This window comes from Emydura macquarii, unplaced genomic scaffold (genome assembly GCF_026122565.2).
Source record: "Emydura macquarii macquarii isolate MOO-44397 ecotype Brisbane River unplaced genomic scaffold, CSIRO-AGI_Emac_v2 contig_1477, whole genome shotgun sequence".
Taxonomy (NCBI): Eukaryota; Metazoa; Chordata; order Testudines; family Chelidae; genus Emydura; species Emydura macquarii.
Genome location: NW_027131614.1, coordinates 23139351 through 23160595, shown reverse-complemented (window position 1 = coordinate 23160595; position 21245 = coordinate 23139351). Strand labels below are relative to the sequence as shown.

At 40.2% G+C, this 21245-nt stretch overlaps 1 protein-coding gene across 1 annotated transcript in view; it reads left to right on the top strand.

Moving 5' to 3' along the window:
• Positions 1 to 21245, top strand: part of SNTG1 (syntrophin gamma 1) — a 503809-nt gene that overhangs the window by 234753 nt on the left and 247811 nt on the right. The window contains exon 2 of the mRNA XM_067553875.1: positions 18812 to 18866. Within this exon, the coding sequence (XP_067409976.1) occupies positions 18840 to 18866 (27 nt within the window). The 5' untranslated portion in view covers positions 18812 to 18839. The remainder of the gene's footprint in view (positions 1 to 18811; positions 18867 to 21245) is intronic.

The following is a 21245-nucleotide window of genomic DNA, read 5'->3' as shown; positions in this document are numbered from 1 at the left end:
ATGTAATTGCAGTGTAGACATACCCTGTATCAGGGATGTGCCTTTTCTCGTCTTGTGAAAAACCATCCTAAAGTGGGATAAGACTTTGAAAAATCACATTTTGCAGTGCTGAGGAGAGACTTGCTAGAGCTTAATCAACATTTCCAAGGATTCTATCCTCCATGAGCATGCTCAAGCTTCTCTTAGCTCCTAGTCCTGACCAGACTGTGCCCATGCCTTCCCACAAAGCAAATGAGTATGCTCCATTCCCTCACTTTTAGAGAAGGTAATGTGCTAACGTCAGGTATAGTATTTCTTTCCTCTTCCTAGAATTCAGCTTACCTTTCTGCTCTGGCACAGACCAGGGTTCAGCCTTTTCAGGCCTTTCATAGATATCTAGCTATATATTATAGAGTGAACTCTGTGGTAGAAAAAGTGACAAAAATCTCTAAAGGAAAATGTGTACTCGTTCATTATACAGACTACTTAAGGAAAAAAGCAGTTTAGAGTTTCCTGGTGTCCTGACCGCCATATTTCTGAAGGGGACAGGAATGAGGTACAAGTTCCACTCACATGTAGTGTAACTTCCCCAAGCCTTTGAAGTGGGAAAGAAGTTCCTCTAGGATTGATACCAAAGTGTGCTGTTTATAAGTGGTGATATAGACTAACAGGAATGTTTTAAATGGCTGAGTCTAAAAAGAAATTACACAACATTGTAGTCCTGTCGGTCCCAGGATACTGGAGAGACAAGTTGGGTGAGGTGACATCTCTATTGGAACAAATTCTGTGTGTGAGAGGCAAGCTTTTTCGAGCTGGCAAAGCTGCTCTTCAGGTTTGTGAAAGCTACTGAGGGTATGTCTACATTGACGGCAGCAAAGTCGCCACCGTCAGATCGACCTATCTGGATCGACTGAGCAGTCAGTGAAGACCCGCTCAGTCGATCCAGAAGTTGACGCAATAAAACCACTCCCTCAAGTGCTGTAGCTCTGCGTTGACAGGAACTGTGCTCAGTGCAGTGAAGACGCCACACAGAAGGGAAGCACAGCAGTTGACGGGAATTACGCAAACTACCCTGTATAGCTTGTGTAACTCCCGTCAACTGCCACCGAACCTCCCGGTAAGTGTAGACCAGGGCTGAGTGTCACAGCTAAACTTGAGATGTAACAGATAGGTAGTTAGCGCCTATTCTAAGGGACCATTCAAGGTGAAGTGGCCTGTTAACACCTTTGTAGTCATAAGACAAAAAGTGGGGTTAATGGGTTATAATGGTTGCAATAATTCATAAATCTAGTGTCTTTAAGACCATAATTTTTAGTTTTTTGCAAAGTTATGAATTTAAGCTACTAGGCTTGTCTTTTAAAAGTGTTGGACAGAGGGAAAGAATGGGAGACATTGATCATAGGGAACAAAAACAAGAAAATGACTAATATGTAGGCGGGAGGGAGAGAACAACACAAAAATAGAGAAGTAAGAAGGCAGAGGAGGAAAAAGTAGGTCAAATTATAATGAGAGAAAACATACCGAAAAAGAGACACCACAGAAAGAGAGAAGTAAACAAAAAATGGAGTGAAGGAACACAAAAGGAGACAGTAAGCAAAGGAGACAGAGAGAGAGCCTTTTAAAATATGTTTGATATTAAAGCGTTATAATAAATGAAAAGATACAAGTTTGATAAGTATGCAGTAATGTGTGGCTTATAAAATTTCAAACTCCCCCCTCACTTTATCAGGATGTTTGTGTGTAATATAGATAGTAGGACTGGAAGGGACCTTGAGAGAGCTTCTAGTCTACTCCCTTGCACTCAAGTCAGGACAAAGCATTATCTAAACCATCCCTGACAGGTGTCTGTCTATCCTGCTCTGAAAAATCTCCAAGGACAGAGATTCCACAACCTCCCTAGACAATTTATTCCAGTGTTTAACCAACCTGACAGTTAGGAATTTTTTCCTAATGTACAACCTAAACAGCCTTTGCAGCAATTTAAACCCATTGCCCCTTGTCCTATCCTCAGAGATTAAGGAGAACTTCTTTCTCCTCCTTGTAACAACCTTTTATGTATTTGAAAACTGTTATCAAGTCCCCACTCAGTCTTCTCTTCTCTAAATTAAACAAACCCATTTTTTTCAATCTTTCTTCATAGGTCATTTTCCTATACCTTTCAACATTTTTGTTGTTCTCTGGACTTTCTCCAGTTTGTCCACATCTTTCCTGAAATGTGGCACCCAGAACTGGACACAATACTCCAGATGAGGCCTAATCAGTGCAGAATAGAGTGGAAGACTTGCTTCTTCTTCTTCCTTATAACACTTCTGCTAATACATCTCAGAATATTTGCCTTTTTGCAACGGTTTTACACTGTTTACTCATATTTAGCTTGTGATCCACTATGACGCCAAGATTCCTATCTGTAGTACTCCTTCCTAGGCAGACACTTCCCATTTTGTGTTTGTGCAACTGACTGTTCCTTTCTAAGAGGAGTACTTTGCATTTGTCTTTATTGAATTTCATCCTGTTTAATTCAGACCATTTCTCCAGTTTGTCCAGGTCATTTTGAATTTTCATTCTATCCTCCAAAGCACTTGCAACCCTTCCCAGTTTGGTGTCATCCACAGACTTTATAAGTGTACTCTCAATGCCATTATCTAAATAATTGATAAAGAAACTCGACAGAACCACAACCAGATCTTCATACGTACTTCCTGCTTGACTGTGGACAACTGATAACTACTCTCTGAGAACAGTTTTTCAACCCGTTATGCCACCCACTTTATAGTAGCTTCATCTAGGTTATATTTCCCTAATTTGTTTGTGAGAAGATCATGTTAGACCACATAAAAAACCTTACTAAAATTAAGCTATAACATATCTCCCACTTCCATCCACAAGGCTTGTTCCTTTCCTATCCACAAGGCTTATTCCTTTCAAAGAACGCTATCAGGTTGGGTTGATATGATTTGTTTTTGATAAATCCATGCTGATTTTTACTTATCACCTTATTTTCTTCTAGATGTTTGCAGATCGATTGCTTAATTATTTGCTCCATTATCTCTCTGGGTTCTGAAGTTAAGGTGACTGGTCTGTAATTCCCTGGGTTGTCCTTATTTCCCTTTCTATAGATTGGTACTATATTTGTCCTTTTTCCGGCCTTCTGGAATCTCTCCTTTCTTCCATGACTTTTTGAAAAAAATCTATTAAACCTAAAATGAAAAGCCAAAATATCTTTTTTTTCAAAAACACACCAACAAAATATTTTGAATTTTGCCTGTTAGAAACCACATTTTCTGCTGGGATTTTTAAAAATATTCATGTACATACACATGGCTTTGGTGAACTGAGGGGGAATTTATTTGAACAACACTAAAGATACTAGCTGGCTCATTTCTGCACACCTATCTGGCTTGATTAGGATGACCAGATATCCCGATTTATAGGGACAGTCCCTATATTCAGGGTTTTTTCTTATATAAATGCCCTATTTATCCCCCCCCCCCACCATTTCCTGTCCTGATTTTTCACACTTCCTAGCTGGTCACCCTAGGCTTGGGGAAGAGAGGAAATGGAGAACAAAGGATTAGGTGGTATCTGGGATAGAGAGTACAACATTATGTGTAGGCACAGCAAGAAAATCTTGGAGGAGAAGGAAGGGGTGGGCACTGGCAGAGAGTATATGACAATGTCTTTGGTCAAAATACCATCAGGGCTATTTTCTACCTATCACCCTGTGCATATCATGGTGTACTGGAAAGACTTTAACCTTCGTTTTAATGCATTTTTGCTGTATACTGTTCATTTTCCTAGGTATAAAATTCAGTTTGTAAGAACACTGTAAGAAAGCCACTGTTTCTACCAAGGGCTTCTAATTCTTTCTTTTAGCTGAATTTGCTTCATCAGCCAGGAGCCTGTGATGATGCCACATTTTAATAGGTGTTCTTGTAATAAAATTACTTGAGCTAGCAAAAATTCATTGCTTCTGCCAGGACTGGATTGGAAACAAACAGGTCATTGGAGTGAAGTTTTTGGATTCTCTGTGAATTTCTGTTGCTTGAAAGAAGTTGTTGTCGCATTTATCTTAGCTATCTCTAATATGTAAGGAGAGCGCACTTTGTACAGAAAGCCAGTGACATACTGAATTAGAACAGGTAAAGACAATGTCCCTCAAATGATAACAGTACATATCGATGCTGACGCAGGAAACATTCAGATACATGTACTGAGCTCCTTAAAATTAAACGCAAGTTCCAAGTTCCAAATGCCAAATATGCATGTCTGGGATTTGGCAAACCTGTCACAAAAGGAATGATTAAGGCAGTAAGCTCAGCTAAAGAAAGATCATGCAGCAGAACAAAAGACAAGACTATTTTTGGAACTGTTGACGTCAGGTGTAGCCCAGGGAAAGGACTGGCTGCATGTTTTCAGTGTAAGTGACAGCAGTGGCATCAGGGAGAGCTGGAAGGACATGTTGCAAGTAAATGGCAGGGATGTCATATTGAAGTCTGACATAGGAGCACAATGTGACATGGTGGCCTAGCAGACGTTCTATAAATTGAATGTCAAGAATGCTATTTCTTAAAAGTGTCAAAACATTGTCTTGCACAGGTCGACGTACCATTCTCTGTGTTGTAGGCAAGTCAGTTGTACAAAGCCCTATTCTGACAGTAATATGAACTTAAACCAACATTGAAAGTTAATTGAAATTCAACTTGCTGCTGAAGCTCACAAGTATTAAGTTGTAACAGACTTGTGAAAGTAAGTCAGACAATATTTTATCTTAACCAGTACATTCCATGTATTTTCCAAACATTTGGTAGCTGAGTATCCCTACAGAAAAATAAAATCAATGATAAAGGCAGTCACTCAGAGTAGATTGCATAGATCTTCTTAAGATACTTCCTCTCCTTTCTTCCATGCTTTGAAAAGTGCAATAGTTTACAGTGTTGACATTTAAATTGTCATTGAAATTTGAGTGAGAATCCATTAGGACAAGTCAAACCTTAGAGGTAGGGTTGACTGGGCCCAGACTTTCTCCTTAAGCCCTTCTGTCCCATTGGCGGGGGGTAGTTACACCTGCCATCACAAAGCTATTCTGAAGAGTTAGAAGTACCATCATGACAAGGAGTAACCAAGCACTTGAATGTGAAGGAGACTTGGTGAAGATCAGGTGAAATGAAAACTGGTAGTCATGCCAAAAATTCTGTTAAAAATAGAGGGGAGAAAACTCCCTGCACAAACTTTGTTTCCTTTTGAGATGGCAAGTTAATATTTCAGAAATTATAAAGGTCTTAATGTAGCTACCCAACAGAATCTTCCACAATCTGCTGCATTCTTTCAAATGAGCTGTATTTAGAAGTCTAATAACAAGCAATCAAGTACTGCAACCATGTGATAGTAAGAGCTTATAAAACAAAGCATATGTCAAGAACTGAGGATAAGGTGGAAGTTAAGGATAATCTAGGCATGGCTGAATATCTAACAAATACTTTGCCTCCATTTTTAATGAGGCTAATGATGAGCTTGGGGATAGTGGTATGGTGGATAATGGGAATGAGGATATGGAGGTAGAAATTACCACAGTCCAAGTAGAAGTCAAACTTGAACAGATTAATGGTACTAAATCGGGGGAGGGGAAGGGGAGTATAATCTCCATCCAAGAATATTAAAGGAACTAGCGCGTGAAATTGCAAGACCATTAGCAAGGATTTTTAATGAGTCTGTTAAGTCAAGGGCTGTACCATATGACTGGAGAATTGCTAACGTAATTCCTATTTTTAAGAAAGGGAAAATAAGTGATCCAGGTAACTACAGGCCTGTTAGTTTGACCTCAGTAGTATGCAAGGTCTTGGAAAAAATTGGGAAAGAGAAAGTAGTTAAGGACATCGAGGTTAATGGTAATTGGGATCAAATATAACATGGCTTTACAACAGGTAGATCATGCCAGACCAACCTGATCTCCTTTTTTGAGAAGATAACAGAGTTTTTAGACAAAGGGAATGCAGTGGATCTAATTTACCTAAATTTCAGTAAGGCATTTGATACAGTTCTACATGGGGAATTATTAGTTAAATTGGAAAAGATAGGGATTAATGTGAAAATTGAAGGTGGATAAGGAACCGGTTAAAGGGGAGACTACAACAGGTCATACTGAAAAGTGAACTGTCAGGCTGGAGGGAGGTTACTAGTGGAGTTCCTCAGGGATCGATCATGGGACCAACCTTATTTAACCTTTGTATTACTGACAGTAGTGGCCGGGAGATGTGGCCTCCCTCCAAGACTGACTGTGAGAAAGGACCAACCCCCTGCTGCGGGGTGGAACCGGGAAGTCTACCCCCACCTGACCAGAAGGACAGGGGTGGGACAAGAAGGGGCAGTATAAATGTCAGGCCTCCCAGCTCAGTTGAGAGAAGGCGGCTGAGGGAGAAGGACATTTCTCCCTGAGCGCTGGGACTGGACCCTGACTGCTACCCTGGAGAGAAGCTGCCAGAGCTGCCCACCGCCTGGGACCCTGAGGATCTGTTGGAGCAGCCTAAGCCTGGTGTACCTGACAAAGTACCTGGACCCGGTGACCTGGAGGAGCTGCCAGAGATCCAGGACCCCTGCGTGCTGGAAGAGATACCTGGCCCTTGCGACCTGGAGGAGCTGCCATCCGCTGACTGCCCCGAAGAGCTGCCAGACCTGCTACCAATCGACGAGGCCAAAGGGTTCTGGAACCTCCCCCTGGCAGAGTACCCTGAGGAGATTGAGGGTAGCTCAGAGGACAAGGTATGCCAGGGAAAGCAGGGAAGGAAGGACTCCAGGGAAGCCAGACACTAGACCAGCTGTGTTGTGGCCTATAGCCAGGTCAGCGCATTTTGGCTGAAGCCCTGCTGACTCAGTGATATCCCATCACTGCCAGGGCTCTGGGCTGGGACACAGTAGAGCTGGGTGGGTCTGTGTCCCCCTTCCCCCTTCCTATCCCGAACTTGGGGTGAGTACCCTGCATGGTACTAGACTGTCTGCCTCATCGGCCCGGCCCTGCCCTACCTGGGGGCCGGTTGTAAACTGTTTGTTTACCCTGCCAGGGGCTATAGACTATTCACCTTGCCTGCCCTGCCCTGCTGAAGGGTCGGGCGTTGGGCTCTTTGTTCGCCCTTCCCAAGGCTAAAGATTGCTCCTGCCTTGTCATGCTTGAGGACCAAGACCTTTGTACTTGCTGCTCACCCTACCCTGAGCTTGAGACTGCTACAGCCCTGCCTTGCCTGAGGACCAGGACCTTGAACTATTTGCATGCCCTACACAGGGCTAGAGACTGCTTCTGCCTCGCCCTAGCTGAGGGTCAGACCTGTGAATCACCCGCTTGCCTGATAAAGGCTAAATTCCTCGTTAGCTCAAGCCTCCCCACAGGACATAGTGTCCAGGAGGTGTGGCTTCCCTCCAAAATTGACTGCAGAAGGGCCACTACCCCCTCACCTACACTGGGGAATGCTTACACTGACCTTGGCTCAAAAAGTGTGAATGTGCTAATAAAGTTTGAGGATGGCACAAAGTTCAGAGGTATTGTCAATGCAGGGAAGGATTGGGATATCATACAGGAAGATCTGTATGACCTTGTAAACTGGAGTAATAGAAATAGGATGAAATTTAATATTGGAAAGTGCAAGGTCATGCATTTAGAGACTAATAAGAATTTCTGCTATAAGCTGGGGACACATCAGTTGGAAGTTACAGAGGAAAAGGACCTGGGTGTATTGGTTGATCACAGGATGTCTATGAGCCGCCAGTGTGATGTGGCTGGGAATAAAGCTAATGCGGTCCTTGGATGCATCAGATAAGGTATTTCCAGTAGAAATAGGGAGGTGTTAGTACCATGATACAAGGTGTTGGTGAGACCTCATCTGGAATACTGTGTGCAGTTCTGGTCCCCCATGTTTAAGAAAGATTAATTCAGACTGGAACAGGTGCAGAAAAGGGCTACTAGAATGATCCGCGGAATGGAAAACCTGCCTTATGAGAGGAGACTGAAAGAGCTTGGCTTGTTTAGTCTAATCAAAAGAAAGTTGAGGGGAGATATAATTGCTCTCCATAAATACATCAGAGGGATAAATACCAGGGAGGGAGTGGAATTATTTAAGTTCAGCGCCAATGTGGACACAAGAACTAATGGATATAAACTGGCCATCAGGAAGTTTAGACATGGAATTAGATGTAGGTTTCTAACCATCTGAGGAGTGAAGTTCTGGAATAGCCTTCCAAGGGAAGCAGTGGGGGCAAAAATCCTAGCTGGCTTCAAAACTTAGCTTGATAAATTTATGGATGGGATGGTATTATGGGACAGCCTAGTTTGGCAATTGACTGATCTTTGATTACTGGTGGTAGATATGCCAATGGCCTGTGATGGGATATTTGATGGGGTGGGTTCTGAGTTATTACAAAGAATTCTTTCTTGGGTGTTTGGCTGGTGAGTCTTGCCCACATGCTCGGGGTTTAACTGATTGCCATATTTGGGGTCAGGAAGGAATTTTCCCCCAGGGAAGATTGGAAAAGGCTCTGGGTGTTCTTCGCCTTCCTCTGTAGCATGAGGCATGGGTCGCTTGCTGGTGGATTCTCTGTACCTTAAAGTCTTTTAACCATGATTTGAGGACTTTAATAACTCAGTCATAGGTTAGAGGTTTATTACAGGAATGAGGTTCTGTGGCCTGCATTGTGCAGGAGGTCAGACTATATGATCATATTGGTCCTTTCTTACCTTCGAATCTATGAGTCTATGAACCTTTGCCCCCCCCTGAATTTTGTTAATAGATGCAGAGATCTTTTGAACAGGTTAGTTCAGAAAATGTTGTCATATTATAAATTATTTATTAAATTTAGTAGTGATCTGTGTTTAATTTGTGAAAGTTTTTATTTGTCAGCTATGGGCATAAGGAGTGTTTTGAAATAAAACAAAACACAAACTGCCTGCTCTTCCCCACCCTCCTCACATGGACAAAAGAAATGGGATGGGACCTAAGCAAACTACCACTGTTGCTTCTGCTCAGGCAGACCTGTCAGCAAGTGGAAGAAGGGGCATAGCCAGCATGAGTTGTGCTGCAGCTTTGAACCATCTCCAGAAGCTGCAAAGAGGAGGAGAGCAGCCCATGTGTAGCAGTGGGAGATGCTGGGCTGCGGAAAGATCCTTTATTTATATAGAATATTATACACATTCCAGTAGAAGTGGGGGTAAATCAAAGTAAACCAAGGAACTGTTAGCACTTGTCAGGAGGGCCCACATGGACACCTACTGTGTGGCAAGCTAGTGTTGGGTAGCTTTATAGCCCAGCTTGCCACGAACTAAACATTCATGTAAACAGGCCCTAATCTACACCAGCTGAGGATCTGATTCAGTATCTGTATAAAAAATGTGCATGATGGTGTGGTGTAATATAAATGTTTTATCAGTATGAGATGGAGGTAATGCAGGATCGAATCCTGAAGTCACCATTGAAGTGAAAGGAACTTTTGTGGTTGAATTGTATGAGAGCAGGATCAGACCCTTTAGTGAATTAGAGATTAACCCAAATAGTTCCAATAAAATTATTGTCATCCCACTCCAGTCATGTGTTCTGCATATGTTAGTTTATTATGTGAAATATGTATCTTACACTCTAAAAAATTTCTATTTAATTTTTTTATTGGTATTACTTTTCCCAGTGATCCAACTGGAAGCCAGTCTGCCTTACTTTCCATCAGTCTTACTGTCTTGGCCATGAAGGGATAGAATATGTTTAGAAACGTCTAAGATTTCCTAAAATGCCTTTTCCATACATCCTCATGAAATTTGAAAGTGTAGTACGCTTGGACCTTTGAGGTTTAAATGCATGTACCATGTGTTTTAGTACAAAGCTGGATTCTCCTCTTTCCAGTGGTATAAAGCTCCTGTTTCTGTCCTGTTGAACATGATCTATATATGGTAAATCTGCCATCAAACAATATAATTACCTCTTTTGGACCTTAGTCCAGTGCAATTTTAAAGAGAGAGATCTGTATTTGGGAAGGAAATAGGAGCAAAGGCTCCGATATTTGCAATATCTATTTAAGCAATTCGAAAGAGCCTTACATATGAAAAACTAAAAGTGCTTTACAAATACTAATTTACTCTCCCAAATCCCTTGTGAGATAAATAGGCCGTACTATTTTACAGGCGGGAAACCAAAACACTCTAGGGTGATATTTTCACCCTCACCCCCCCTACACCAGGTATGAAGGGGCTCTAACTGCCGGGATCCATCTCCGGATGCGTATGCTTTGGGGGCTGGATTGGGGGGGAAGAAGGATTCCCCTGGCACAGGAACTGAGGAAGATAGTCACAAGCTGTTTTCCAGGTATAGTGAGCATTCCAGGGCTGGCGGTGGGGAGGAGGTATCAAGAGTAGGGCTGTAGTGCATACAGGATTCTGAGAAGAGCTGCTGCCTATAGGTTTCCAGGAACAGGCTGCTGTAATTTAGACCATGCTGAAGCACTAAATTATGCTAAGTGTTGTTATGGCCACTAGAGCAGCTCAGATTAAGGAGGGCGTAAAGGTTGCTTGGAACTGAGAGGGGGTCTAAGATGGCTTTAAATTCTGCACAGAATCTTATTGAGAGACATTAAGTGAATTGCCCAAGGTCACAGAGGAGTTCTATGGCAGAGCAAGGGACTGCCCCAGAGATCTCCTTGCCCCAGTCCTGTGCCATAACCATAAGACAAACTTGCCACATAAAGTTGCCTCATCCTTGCTCATTGATCCATTCCTGGTGAACTGTTCCAGATTGTTCTCAAATCCAGATTGTTTTTTTTTAACCTTCGAAAGGGGTTTTAATTATTATTACTTATTGGTTTGATTTTACCCAACTTTGACAAGCCAAAGGAAGTCTGAACTTCAGAATAAATTAGTTTGTGAATGCTGGAAAACAACAGTTCTAAACAGGAGCCCAGCATAATAGTTACTGTGGCATATATTCAGTCCTTTTGTATTGCCTTGTGCTCCTTGATTCTTACTTGAAAAACTTCATGTTTGTACAGTGAATTCTTAATTGGGCTGGCTGATTAAGAGCACTTGCAATTAAAATAATAAATTGTGACTGGCAAGTAAATATTTTTCATGTTTTTAGCCAATTTAAAATGAAGTTAACATTTGAAAAGCTGTTAGTGACTAATTGCCAACTTCAGTTCTTTTGAAGCATGAGCTTCACTAAGAGCTGGACATTTAATCAAAACTCTTTGTCAGGTGATTACTTCCTCATTGCTGGAAGAAGAGCTTACAGCATGGGTGAGTTTGCAGAGTTCATCCAAATTCCAACACTATAACCAGCCACTAAACCATATACTTAAAGTACATGAAGCTTGATAGCCTCAAACTTTGAGGGCTTGTCTATGTGGCAATTTAGTGTACATCAAGCCAGGGTATAAATCTACAGTGGCTTAGCCAGATGCATGCTAACTGTGGGTCTGTCTGTATGGACCCTGCTGCCATGTGTTAACAGTTTTACAGCACACAAGTATGTCAAAGTGCACTATGAAACTTCTAGTCCATGGTAGCAGGTTCCATATGGTTAGTTAGTATGTGGCAGGCTAGAGGGCTACAGATTTACAATCTTGCTGCATACTAAATCACCATATGAACAAGCCTAGAGTATTTATTAGCTTACATGAATTTACTAAGACACCATTCCTGCAGTGGGCATTTATTAGACCCCTTCTTCTGCCTGGAGTCCCCTTGACTTCAGTGGGGGTGTGTGGGGGTGCAGGGATCTGTATATGCTGAGCTCTTTGTAGGATTGGGGTCTAAATCTTAAAGTGAGTCAGAGCAATAGATTGTTTACCATGATCTTCGTTATAGTAAATGGCTTTATTAATTGAATTTAAAAATACAAAAGGTATGGTTCCTGTAATAACGAGAGTTGGTTGAAATATATGTTTAGATGAGAACTTCACTCCAGTTCCAGCTGAATCTCCTCTCTCCCCCTCCCCGTCCACCCTCCCCCCCTCCCCGTCCACCCCACACACACACACACACTTCTCCACCAGTATCTTATCACTTAGATATTTTTTTCCTCCGAAAACCTAAAAGAGGGTTTATTTTTCAAGAAGTACCAATTATATATAAAGTTTGAGTTCTCTGTTTGAAATAGTTTTTGAATTACTGGCCAGCAAGAAAGTTTTGCAGAGCTAATAAAAATGGTTTTGTTTTTGTTTTCACTCTCCAGCAATTAAAAATTGGATGAAGGGATTTCCTCAAACTCACCTCCTCCCCACAAAAAAAATGTTTCATAGGTTCCAAGAGCAGGAGGGACCACTCTGATTCTCTAATCTGACTTCCTATGTGATATAGACCATAGAACTTTCCCAAAGTAATTCATGGAGCATATCTCTTAGAAAAACACCCAGTCTTGAGTTAAGACCGAGGGGGATACTTACAAAGCATGTGTGCCAGTGAGGGAACCAACTCCTAACCACTATTATGTCTTTGAAAATCTCACCAAGACACCTACCCTGCAATGAGCTCTATTTGAGAGGAGCTCTATTGATTTAATGTGGGGGGGAGCCTGCCTATGATGAAGCCATTGCTTGATCAGGGCCCACAGGGGGAACATTTCATTTCCAAAGGAGACTTTTGTGGTAGTTTGAGTTTCTGGGCGTGTGAAGGCAGTGGGGGTTATACTGAAAATCCAAACATAACCTGAAAGAGCTTTCATAACGATGATAAGCATGGCTGACTAAGTGCCAGGAAAATTCTTCCAGCTGAGTCCAAGCATTTGCTCGCCTATTCAGGGGAATAATGGGGAGAGAAAAATGTAATATTTTACTCATCCCAGCCCCCAAAAATTATTACTATTCCTAGACAAATATGTAAATAGACTAAGGTAAGTTTTAGTTATCAGCTAAACTTAATTCCTGAATATATCACTTCTACATCAACTTATTTGTGCAAACAATATTGTATTCTTATTGTGTGATTGTAACCCAGAGAATGAAATGTGTTTGTATTGCTTTTAATAGTAGTTCTACTCTTGGCTAATGGTATGTTTGTTTATTACTGCTACTAAAAATGCATGACACTTTTGCTACCTATCAGTTTATTAAATGGTATTATAATGCCCTATCATGAAGCTACATTGTGAAACTATATCTCCTGTACCACTAAAATACAACCTGATTTATTAAAGAAAGATCAGAGTAGCTACTCTTAGCTACTCGGTGCATTATCCTAAATGAAGCAGAATTACTTTGTCTCCAAGGGCTGCCATACCCTTCAACTATACTATTATGTTTTTAGCCATAGATTTCCCTTTAGAACAAGAATGCTTGAATAATGCAATTCAGTAAATGTTTGTGCAGTAGTTAATAAATGCTTGTTCTGTTGACGATGTGCCAGATTCAGTTCCTACTCTCTGCCGTGTGTTATACTGTTTGCACATAACAGCAGAGATGGGCTAAAGAAATTTGGTAACTCAGAAGTATTTAAGTACCTGCTAGACACAAGACAATTAGAGAAAACACAAGAGAAAAACTAACTAATTTTTCTAAGTCTCTGTTTATTTATATATCTCCTAACCTGTTCCCCACTCTTATTTTTCCTGCTTGTTTTGTTTGTACATCTGGAAGCTCATATGTTCTCTTATGCCGCTATTTAAAAAATAAATATTCAAAAATAAGCATAGTATAACAAATTAGCTTGCTCATCATAGATTGCACATATTTAATATGGACAATTTATTACCCAATAAATGTTTACCTGCTTTGTTATATAGAGTTTTTTAACCAATTTATGTGACTTGTTAAGACAGATTCCTATTCTCAAACTTGGATGTGTAACTTTATCTTCTCTATAGCTCCAATTCAGGAAAACACTTAAGCATGTGTTATGTCCATCCCTATTCAAGACAGCAATAAAGAACATACTTAATGGTCAGTGCTGTCCTTAATAGAGAAGCTTTCTGGAAGACTTTATTTTTGTGTTGTTGTGACTTGTGTGTCTTGTGAAGACAGATAGCTTTATTGATAATGACTAAATGCAAGTGATCGTATAGTAGTCACTGGGCTCAAAATCAGTAACCTGGAGTTACATTATATGTACTGGCATGAAGGAAATGTTCAAATCTTCCTTATGGATCAATTGTTGACCCTTTCACCTTTCCTCTTTGTGATAGGCACAAGTAGCTCGGAACATTTCCATAGCTCATGCACTGACAGAATCATAGGACCTGAATATGGAAATCATTGTACAACTTGTGTGACAGTTAAAAGGACACACTTATAAGTCTTGAATAGCAAGCTTCAATAAACAAGATTAGGTTTCAAAACACTTTGCTAAGGTGAGGCAAATTGTGAGTCCACATCAGCTTGCTTAGCATTCAGAAAGGAGTGCTATAAATGTGTCAAGAGAACCAGTTTCATTGTACATGTCTAACCCTTCAATGAAGAAAGTCTCTTCAGAATTGTAATAGCAACTGTGCTTTTAATGAGTACTTTGAGAACATAACTATAAATGTATAAGTCTATTAGCTCCTGGTGAGCTTGTAAAACATATGAGGAGGGAGTAATGATGTGTCTCTCTCAGTCCGCTGCATCATAAACTGAGAAGTCATCTAATGCTGCAAAGTTCAGAGCACAAGCTGTGAGATCACAAAACAGACTGATCACCATAAATAGAGAATATTAGCTCTATACCTACATGTGTGGTTGAATCTACTTCCACCAGACACCACCACATCTGCTACCATTTAATTATGGTAGCATAAACTTATACATATTAACAGCTGGAGAAAATGCAGGTGCCCATGTAGGGATTTGACTGGGCTGTCTACTTGAAGAAGCATGATGATATCCCAAGAATGTTCCTTGAATAGTGAATAAACAGATCTTAGCTGTTTTTTCTCTCTTTTTTCGTTACTTTTTTAGGTTACTTTTCTTTCCCTGAGAAACAACACAAATAAACACCTGGGCCATAATAGTTGATTATTATATCTGAACAAAAGACTTTTTGGTTAATTTCACATAGTTCAAATGTGTGGTTGTTGGCATGCTTACATGTAATGCAAATATTCTCCAGTGACTAAACATCCACTGGTCCTGGATTTGCTAGATTTAGCCAGCCCACTTGCAAATTGAAGGCAGCCCTAGATCCTACAGCAGTTCAGAGACTGCTGTTGTAGGGAGGGGGAGTTAATCAGAGACCCCCTGAGCTGTACTGCTTTTGTCTCATCTCTCACGACTCTGTTTGAAACTGAAATTAAAACTAGTTTTTTGTCTCTGAGTCAGGCTGACCCCTCCCCCTGAGGGTCTGAGTGGCCCTGGCACATCATTGGGCCAGCAAAGTACCTGAGCTTATTACCTCATGCAGAAGCTTCCCTGTTGGCCTCAGCAGAAGTTTCTAGTTTATTCTGTCCCCATCCCTGACTCCAAGCATACTGGGAAATGATGGCAGAAGACGCTAGTAGCCATTACAGTTTGTGTCCATACGGTAGGATCCCTTAGGTTACATTGACCCTGCAATACAAAACAAAAATACTGCAGTGAGTCTCCGAGTCCAGGGCAACTGACTCGGGCACCCAGAATGCATGCTATGGGCTAAAAATAGTAGTGTAGACAATCCTGCTTGGGCTGGGGCGCAGGGCCTGAGACCTATCTCCCTCGCCGGGTTTCAAATCCTGAGCTGTCCAAGTGGGAACATGTGTGCTGCTATTTTTAGTCCCGTAGCATGAGCCTGCGCCAGCTGATTCGGGCTCTGAGACTCGCTGCTGTGGCTTTTATTTTATCACTGCAACTAGATTCCCATGGCTGGCTCATGCCACTTGACTATGGCTTGTGTGGCTCAGGCTAAGGCATTGCTTAATTGTGGTGCAGATATTCGGGCTCAGACTGTAGCCTGAGTTCTGGGTCCCTCCCACCGTGCAGCGTCCTGGACCCTGGGCTTCAGCACAAGCCCAAATGTGTACACCTCCATTAAACGGTCCCTGAGCTGAAGTCAGCTGGCATGGATCAGATCAGGATCATGGATCAGATCAGAGTTTCAGGAGCTGGCAAACTCCAAGTGGTTTCTGGATTATGCAAAAAGGGCTGAGACTCAGTTTCTCCTTCCTCTGGAAAAGATCCTTCTCAGTCTCTTGTGATTCTAACTTTAACCGCACTATACTGCACTTTCTCTAAGAAAAGGTTAATCTTCACTCGCTTGTGCACTAGGATGATGTATATGCCTTCCCCTTCTTTTGCTCTTTTTGTATTCCTCTTCTCTTGGCCTTGGAATTTTGTGACTGAGTGTGCTTGGGAGCCTCTTACAGGGCCAGTGATTGGGTATTTGCATAAGGATTGCCTGCAGCTTGCAAGTAGGCATGGTTATTTTTACCCAATTGAAATCTGTGCCAATAAATAAGGTTTCTGATTGGCTGGATATTATTCACTGGTAAGTTTCAAACAAAGTAAAACCTCAATTGTCAGAAACCAGCCTGTTCATAGGAGCATAACACACTTGCAGAGGGAGGGGGAATTATGAAAAAATATAATACAAGACTGAAGCTATGATACTGTTTTTTGAGCCAAGCAGAATCTAGAAGGCCAATAATGGCACAGTTAAATAAATATAACTCTACAAATGTTGTGGCTTGTGGTGAATCTTTATTTACATCTCTCGTTCGCTCCTCTAATTTATTATATATATTATACATTTGTCACCATGTGTTTCTTTTATTATCCTCATGTTTCTACACAACTCAGACCCTTTCTATGAAGGTCTCTCTTCCCGTCTGTTGTTTAGGCCCCAAACCTGTACACACTTACGCATGTCCTCCAGAGGAGAGCAATAAAAATTATTAGGGGACTGGAGCACATGACTTATGAGAAGCTGAGGGGAACTAGGTTTGTTTAATCTGCAGAAGAGAAGAATGGGGAGGGGGGGAATTTGATAGCAGCTTTTAACTACCTGAGAGAATGGAGCTAGGCTGTTCTCAGTGGTAGTAGATGACAGAACTAGGAGCCTATGGTCTCAAGTGGGGGAGGTCTAGGTTTGATATCAGAAAAAACTTTTTCACTAGGAGGGTAGTGAAGCACTGGAATGGGTTACCTAGGGATGTGGTGGAATCTCCATTCTTAGAGGTTTTTAAGGTGCAGCTTGACAAAGCCCTGGCTGGGATGATTTAGTTGGGGTTGGTCCTGTTTTGAGCAGCAGATTGGACTAGATGACCTCCTGAGGTCTCTTGCAACCCTAATCTTCTGTGATTATATGATTCTTTGTCCTTAACTTTCTACATCTTGAATCAAAGGGAACACACACACAGCAAGTAAAAACAAACGTATATATGTAAGTTTTGGCTTGATTGTGACCTTAGATTGTAAGACATTTGGGGTAGCAACTATATATTTTATTATATGTTTAGACTTGGAAGGATTAGATTGTTGTTGGTAAATGCCAGTAAATGTCGACTTCACCGCATACCCACAAACCTATTAAAAAAATATTTCCATCACTAATAATTGAAATTTACTGCTAGACTAAGTTTAAAAAAAAAAAAGTTGCTGGAGAACTTATTAGAGTTAATGATGTTTAGTTTGTACATTTTGACGTGATATTCACTATTTGTGTTTTACCCATTGTTATAAAACTTTTAACTTTTTGAATCTCAATGTCCACTGTCATTAAATAATAATTGTTTGACTTCCACCGTAATTTCTCACAATTGTGAAAAGTTAAATTGATTAAAAAATAAAAAAAGTTTTAAACCATAATTTTGCTCAACTGTGAAAACTTAAATAGATGAATGAAAAAGCTTAGAAATAAACACTGATATTATCCATCAAAATTATATATAGAAATTGAATTCTGTCAAACATATGTATGTTTGACAAAGAAGCTGCAATCTTGGTTGGGGCCTCTAGCACTACGGTAATAAAAATAATAAAAAACTTATTAAATGACTGAATTACAGGAATCAGTCAGAATAATAGTAATAACACCATTGCAATAGTTCAGTGTTTCTGGACTTGGAAATAAATGTCTCTTTTGCCTAGGAAATATTTTCTATAAATGCCTCTCTTTTGCATCAGTATTTATATTGTAGCAGGACACTATTATGCTCTAGCATCAATTTATACCATAAACATTATTTCATAAATAAAGTAAAAATAGCTAAATGCATCCAAGTGTGTATTAGGATGAATATGCTGTGGGTACAGGCCCACCATAGTAATAATTCCAGTATGTGATGTGCTGTGATATTTTACATATTACTGATATCTGTAACATTCAGTTCTTCTGTAGTTATGTGTTTCACTAAATTTGCTGCTCTGATAATTGAAGTTAGCTCTCTTGGAGAGATAATATTAGTAAATAAAATTTTATGAGTCCAACAGAAAAAAAATATTTATGCATAAAGCTTTTTAATTAGGGAAAAAGAAAAAAAGTCAACTTTTTACAAAAGGGAACCTTATGAAAAGCAAAACTTAATTATTTCTTTTCCAGAGATTTATTTTCAAGTATGCTTACTTTCAAAAATAAATGTGGGAAAAAACAACTCTCAGTTTCAAATAAAAGGTCAGAAATACAGAAGAGTACATTTGAATGGCTGGTGCAAAGGGGCGATTGATAGGCACATCAGCTCTCCCTTAATCACACTTAATAAAACCAGTTGGAGGTTTCATAAAAGCCAAGAACAATTTCTACCAGCTCCATATGCATCCTTACCCTCCTACTGACTTAGTCATTCCTGCTCATAAGCAATGACTATAAACAAAGCTCACACACAGGAATGCAGTGTCTTCCAGCTTAATTTAGATAACTGCTTTTTATGTTGCAATCTGTCTGTTCTATTTGCGGTACTGAGTTCTAATGAAATCTTTCTGTCTGTTTTAGGCAAATATCACTTGCTGTGCCATAGCACATGGATTTCAGGACCACCTGTGAAGAGGTAGGGTCAGAAAGTTTTCTTTTCCAATCAGTGATCTGAACATAAATGTACTTTTTAGTCTTCTGTACTCAGTCTTTTCTTTCTGAAGTGCAAGGAATTATAACATCACATGGAACTGAATCCGAAAATGTGACTAGATAATCCCTATACAATGACAGTGGGGTTTTCTAATGGATTATCAGACTATCAGCATTCATAATGAGTGCTGAGTTCCATTATGAGTACTGAGAAAATAAGACTGAGTTGGAACCTGATAACAGCCTTCAATGTGTTAAAAATAGTATGATAAAGAGGATGGTATAATCAACTGTGCTTCATTTCTATTGAAGATAGACCAAGAAGTAATCACTTAATCTGTAGCAAAGAAGATTTAGGTTAGATATTAGGTAAAATATCTAATTATACTATTAGATTATACTATACTATATTATACTAGTCTAACTATCAGAATAGTTAAGTACTGGAATAGACTTTCAAAGCAGGTTGTGGAATCCCTGTCACTGGAGGTTTTTAAGAACAGGTTAGATAACACCTGTCAGGGATGGTTTCGTTTTACTTGGTCCTGCCTCGACGTGGGGGGACCTCGCGAGGTCCCTTCCAGCTCTACATTTCTATGATTCTATAATTAAAACCCTGAATCCAGCAATGAGTTCTGTGTGGAAACACTCCTTCTGTAGACCTCATTTGGGCTCCACACATATGCAAGGTCTGCCTATGTAGACCTTGTTGCAGGATCAGGTCCTAGATGCTTGAAGTCTGTACAGAATGATATCACTGGAGAAACAGGAATATGCTGGCAACATAACATGCTATCAAAATCAGAGACAAATCCATGGGAGTTTTGGGAGTGTTTTTTGTTTTGGTTTTTGTTCAACTAAAAAAAAATTGAAAACTTTTTTTCATTTCTTAATTCCCTTCCCCTCCCCCCCAGTAATAGCAAGCATTTTGTGCAGAAGTGAAATGTGTGTTTTAATACACAATATGTGCATTTTCAAAAATTTAATGCAAGTCAAATAATCCCACCATCCAAGATTTAGTTTTCCAGGCACAAAAATTTGTTACTTTCAATACCCACTACCAATTTTTTTCTTGCAAAATGGTAAAAGTTCTTCCAGAAATAAATTTGCAAATGCATGTGAAGACATCCAGTTTCTTCTTTGAATATACATGATGTAAAAAAAAAAAAAAAAAAAAAGGTATATTCTCACAACTTTAGCGATTATGAGCCTCTGTGTTTCACTATTAGGATTGGTGCCAGTTACATCGACCTGGATAGCCTTTAAAATACATTATAGCAAAAATCACTGAGTGGGAACCTCTGCAGTCTATGGACTGAAAACAACAAACAAACAATTGGAGATGATAACTGGCAACTCTTATGATCACTATGGGTCATAATTTTGAAAACTCCTAGATTGTACACCTGAAAATGAGGCTCTGATTAGAAATAGGCTCTGTTCATCGGATTCGTATATTGCGATTAAAATTATGAGCAGATGTTGTTTCATATGAATTCACTTCACTTCAGTCATGCTTGACAACCAATAAAGAGACTTTCCGTTGGAAATCAGCTTCTATTGTTAGCAAAAATAAAATGGATATAATTATTAATCTAAACTATTGCTAACTCATCAATCCTTGTTCACTGCTTCACTGTTGTCTGTTTTGAGGCTGCTGGAGAGACATCACAGCATTATGTTATTAATGTGAAACAGGAAGAGTGAAAACTATTTTATTCTCTTCAGATGAAGAACGAGAGAAAATAAGAGAAACTTGTATTGACGTCACAAATAGAAACCCATAGCATAGCAAACTGAATGATAAATGTTCTTTAACAAATATTAGGCCCAGATCTTTGCATGTGGTTGAAATGCATATGTTGAAATCAGGTGGAGTGAGCAAAGATGGCTTAAAGCTCTTACTTTGCGCTGTCCTGGTGCTGAAAATGCTCTGTGAACAGCTGTGCCATTAGAGCACCTTGAGGGCTTTTCTAGCTGTGCCAGTCTGTATTAGTAAAACTTCAGCACAGATTGATGTGGGGAAGCAGAGAAGTATCACAGCTTTGCCACCTCTTTCCCATTAAACCAGCTGAGGGAGGGTGAGTGGTTTACAAGGCCCTACATAGCCTCTAAGCCACTGCAGCATCAATATTCCTCCATGGTAGATTTTGCAAAGCAATGGCACTGCATTTATTATTTGGTGCACAGCTATAGATTTGTTTGCCCATGCACCTAGCCATTCATTGGCCCACCATAGACATGAACCATTCAGTACCCCTCCTCTACACAAGCCCATTCAGTCATCACTCTTTGTTTTCCCCACATGCATCCAGCCAGTCTATCCCATGCACTTCACAAATACATGTGCACCCAGCTATTC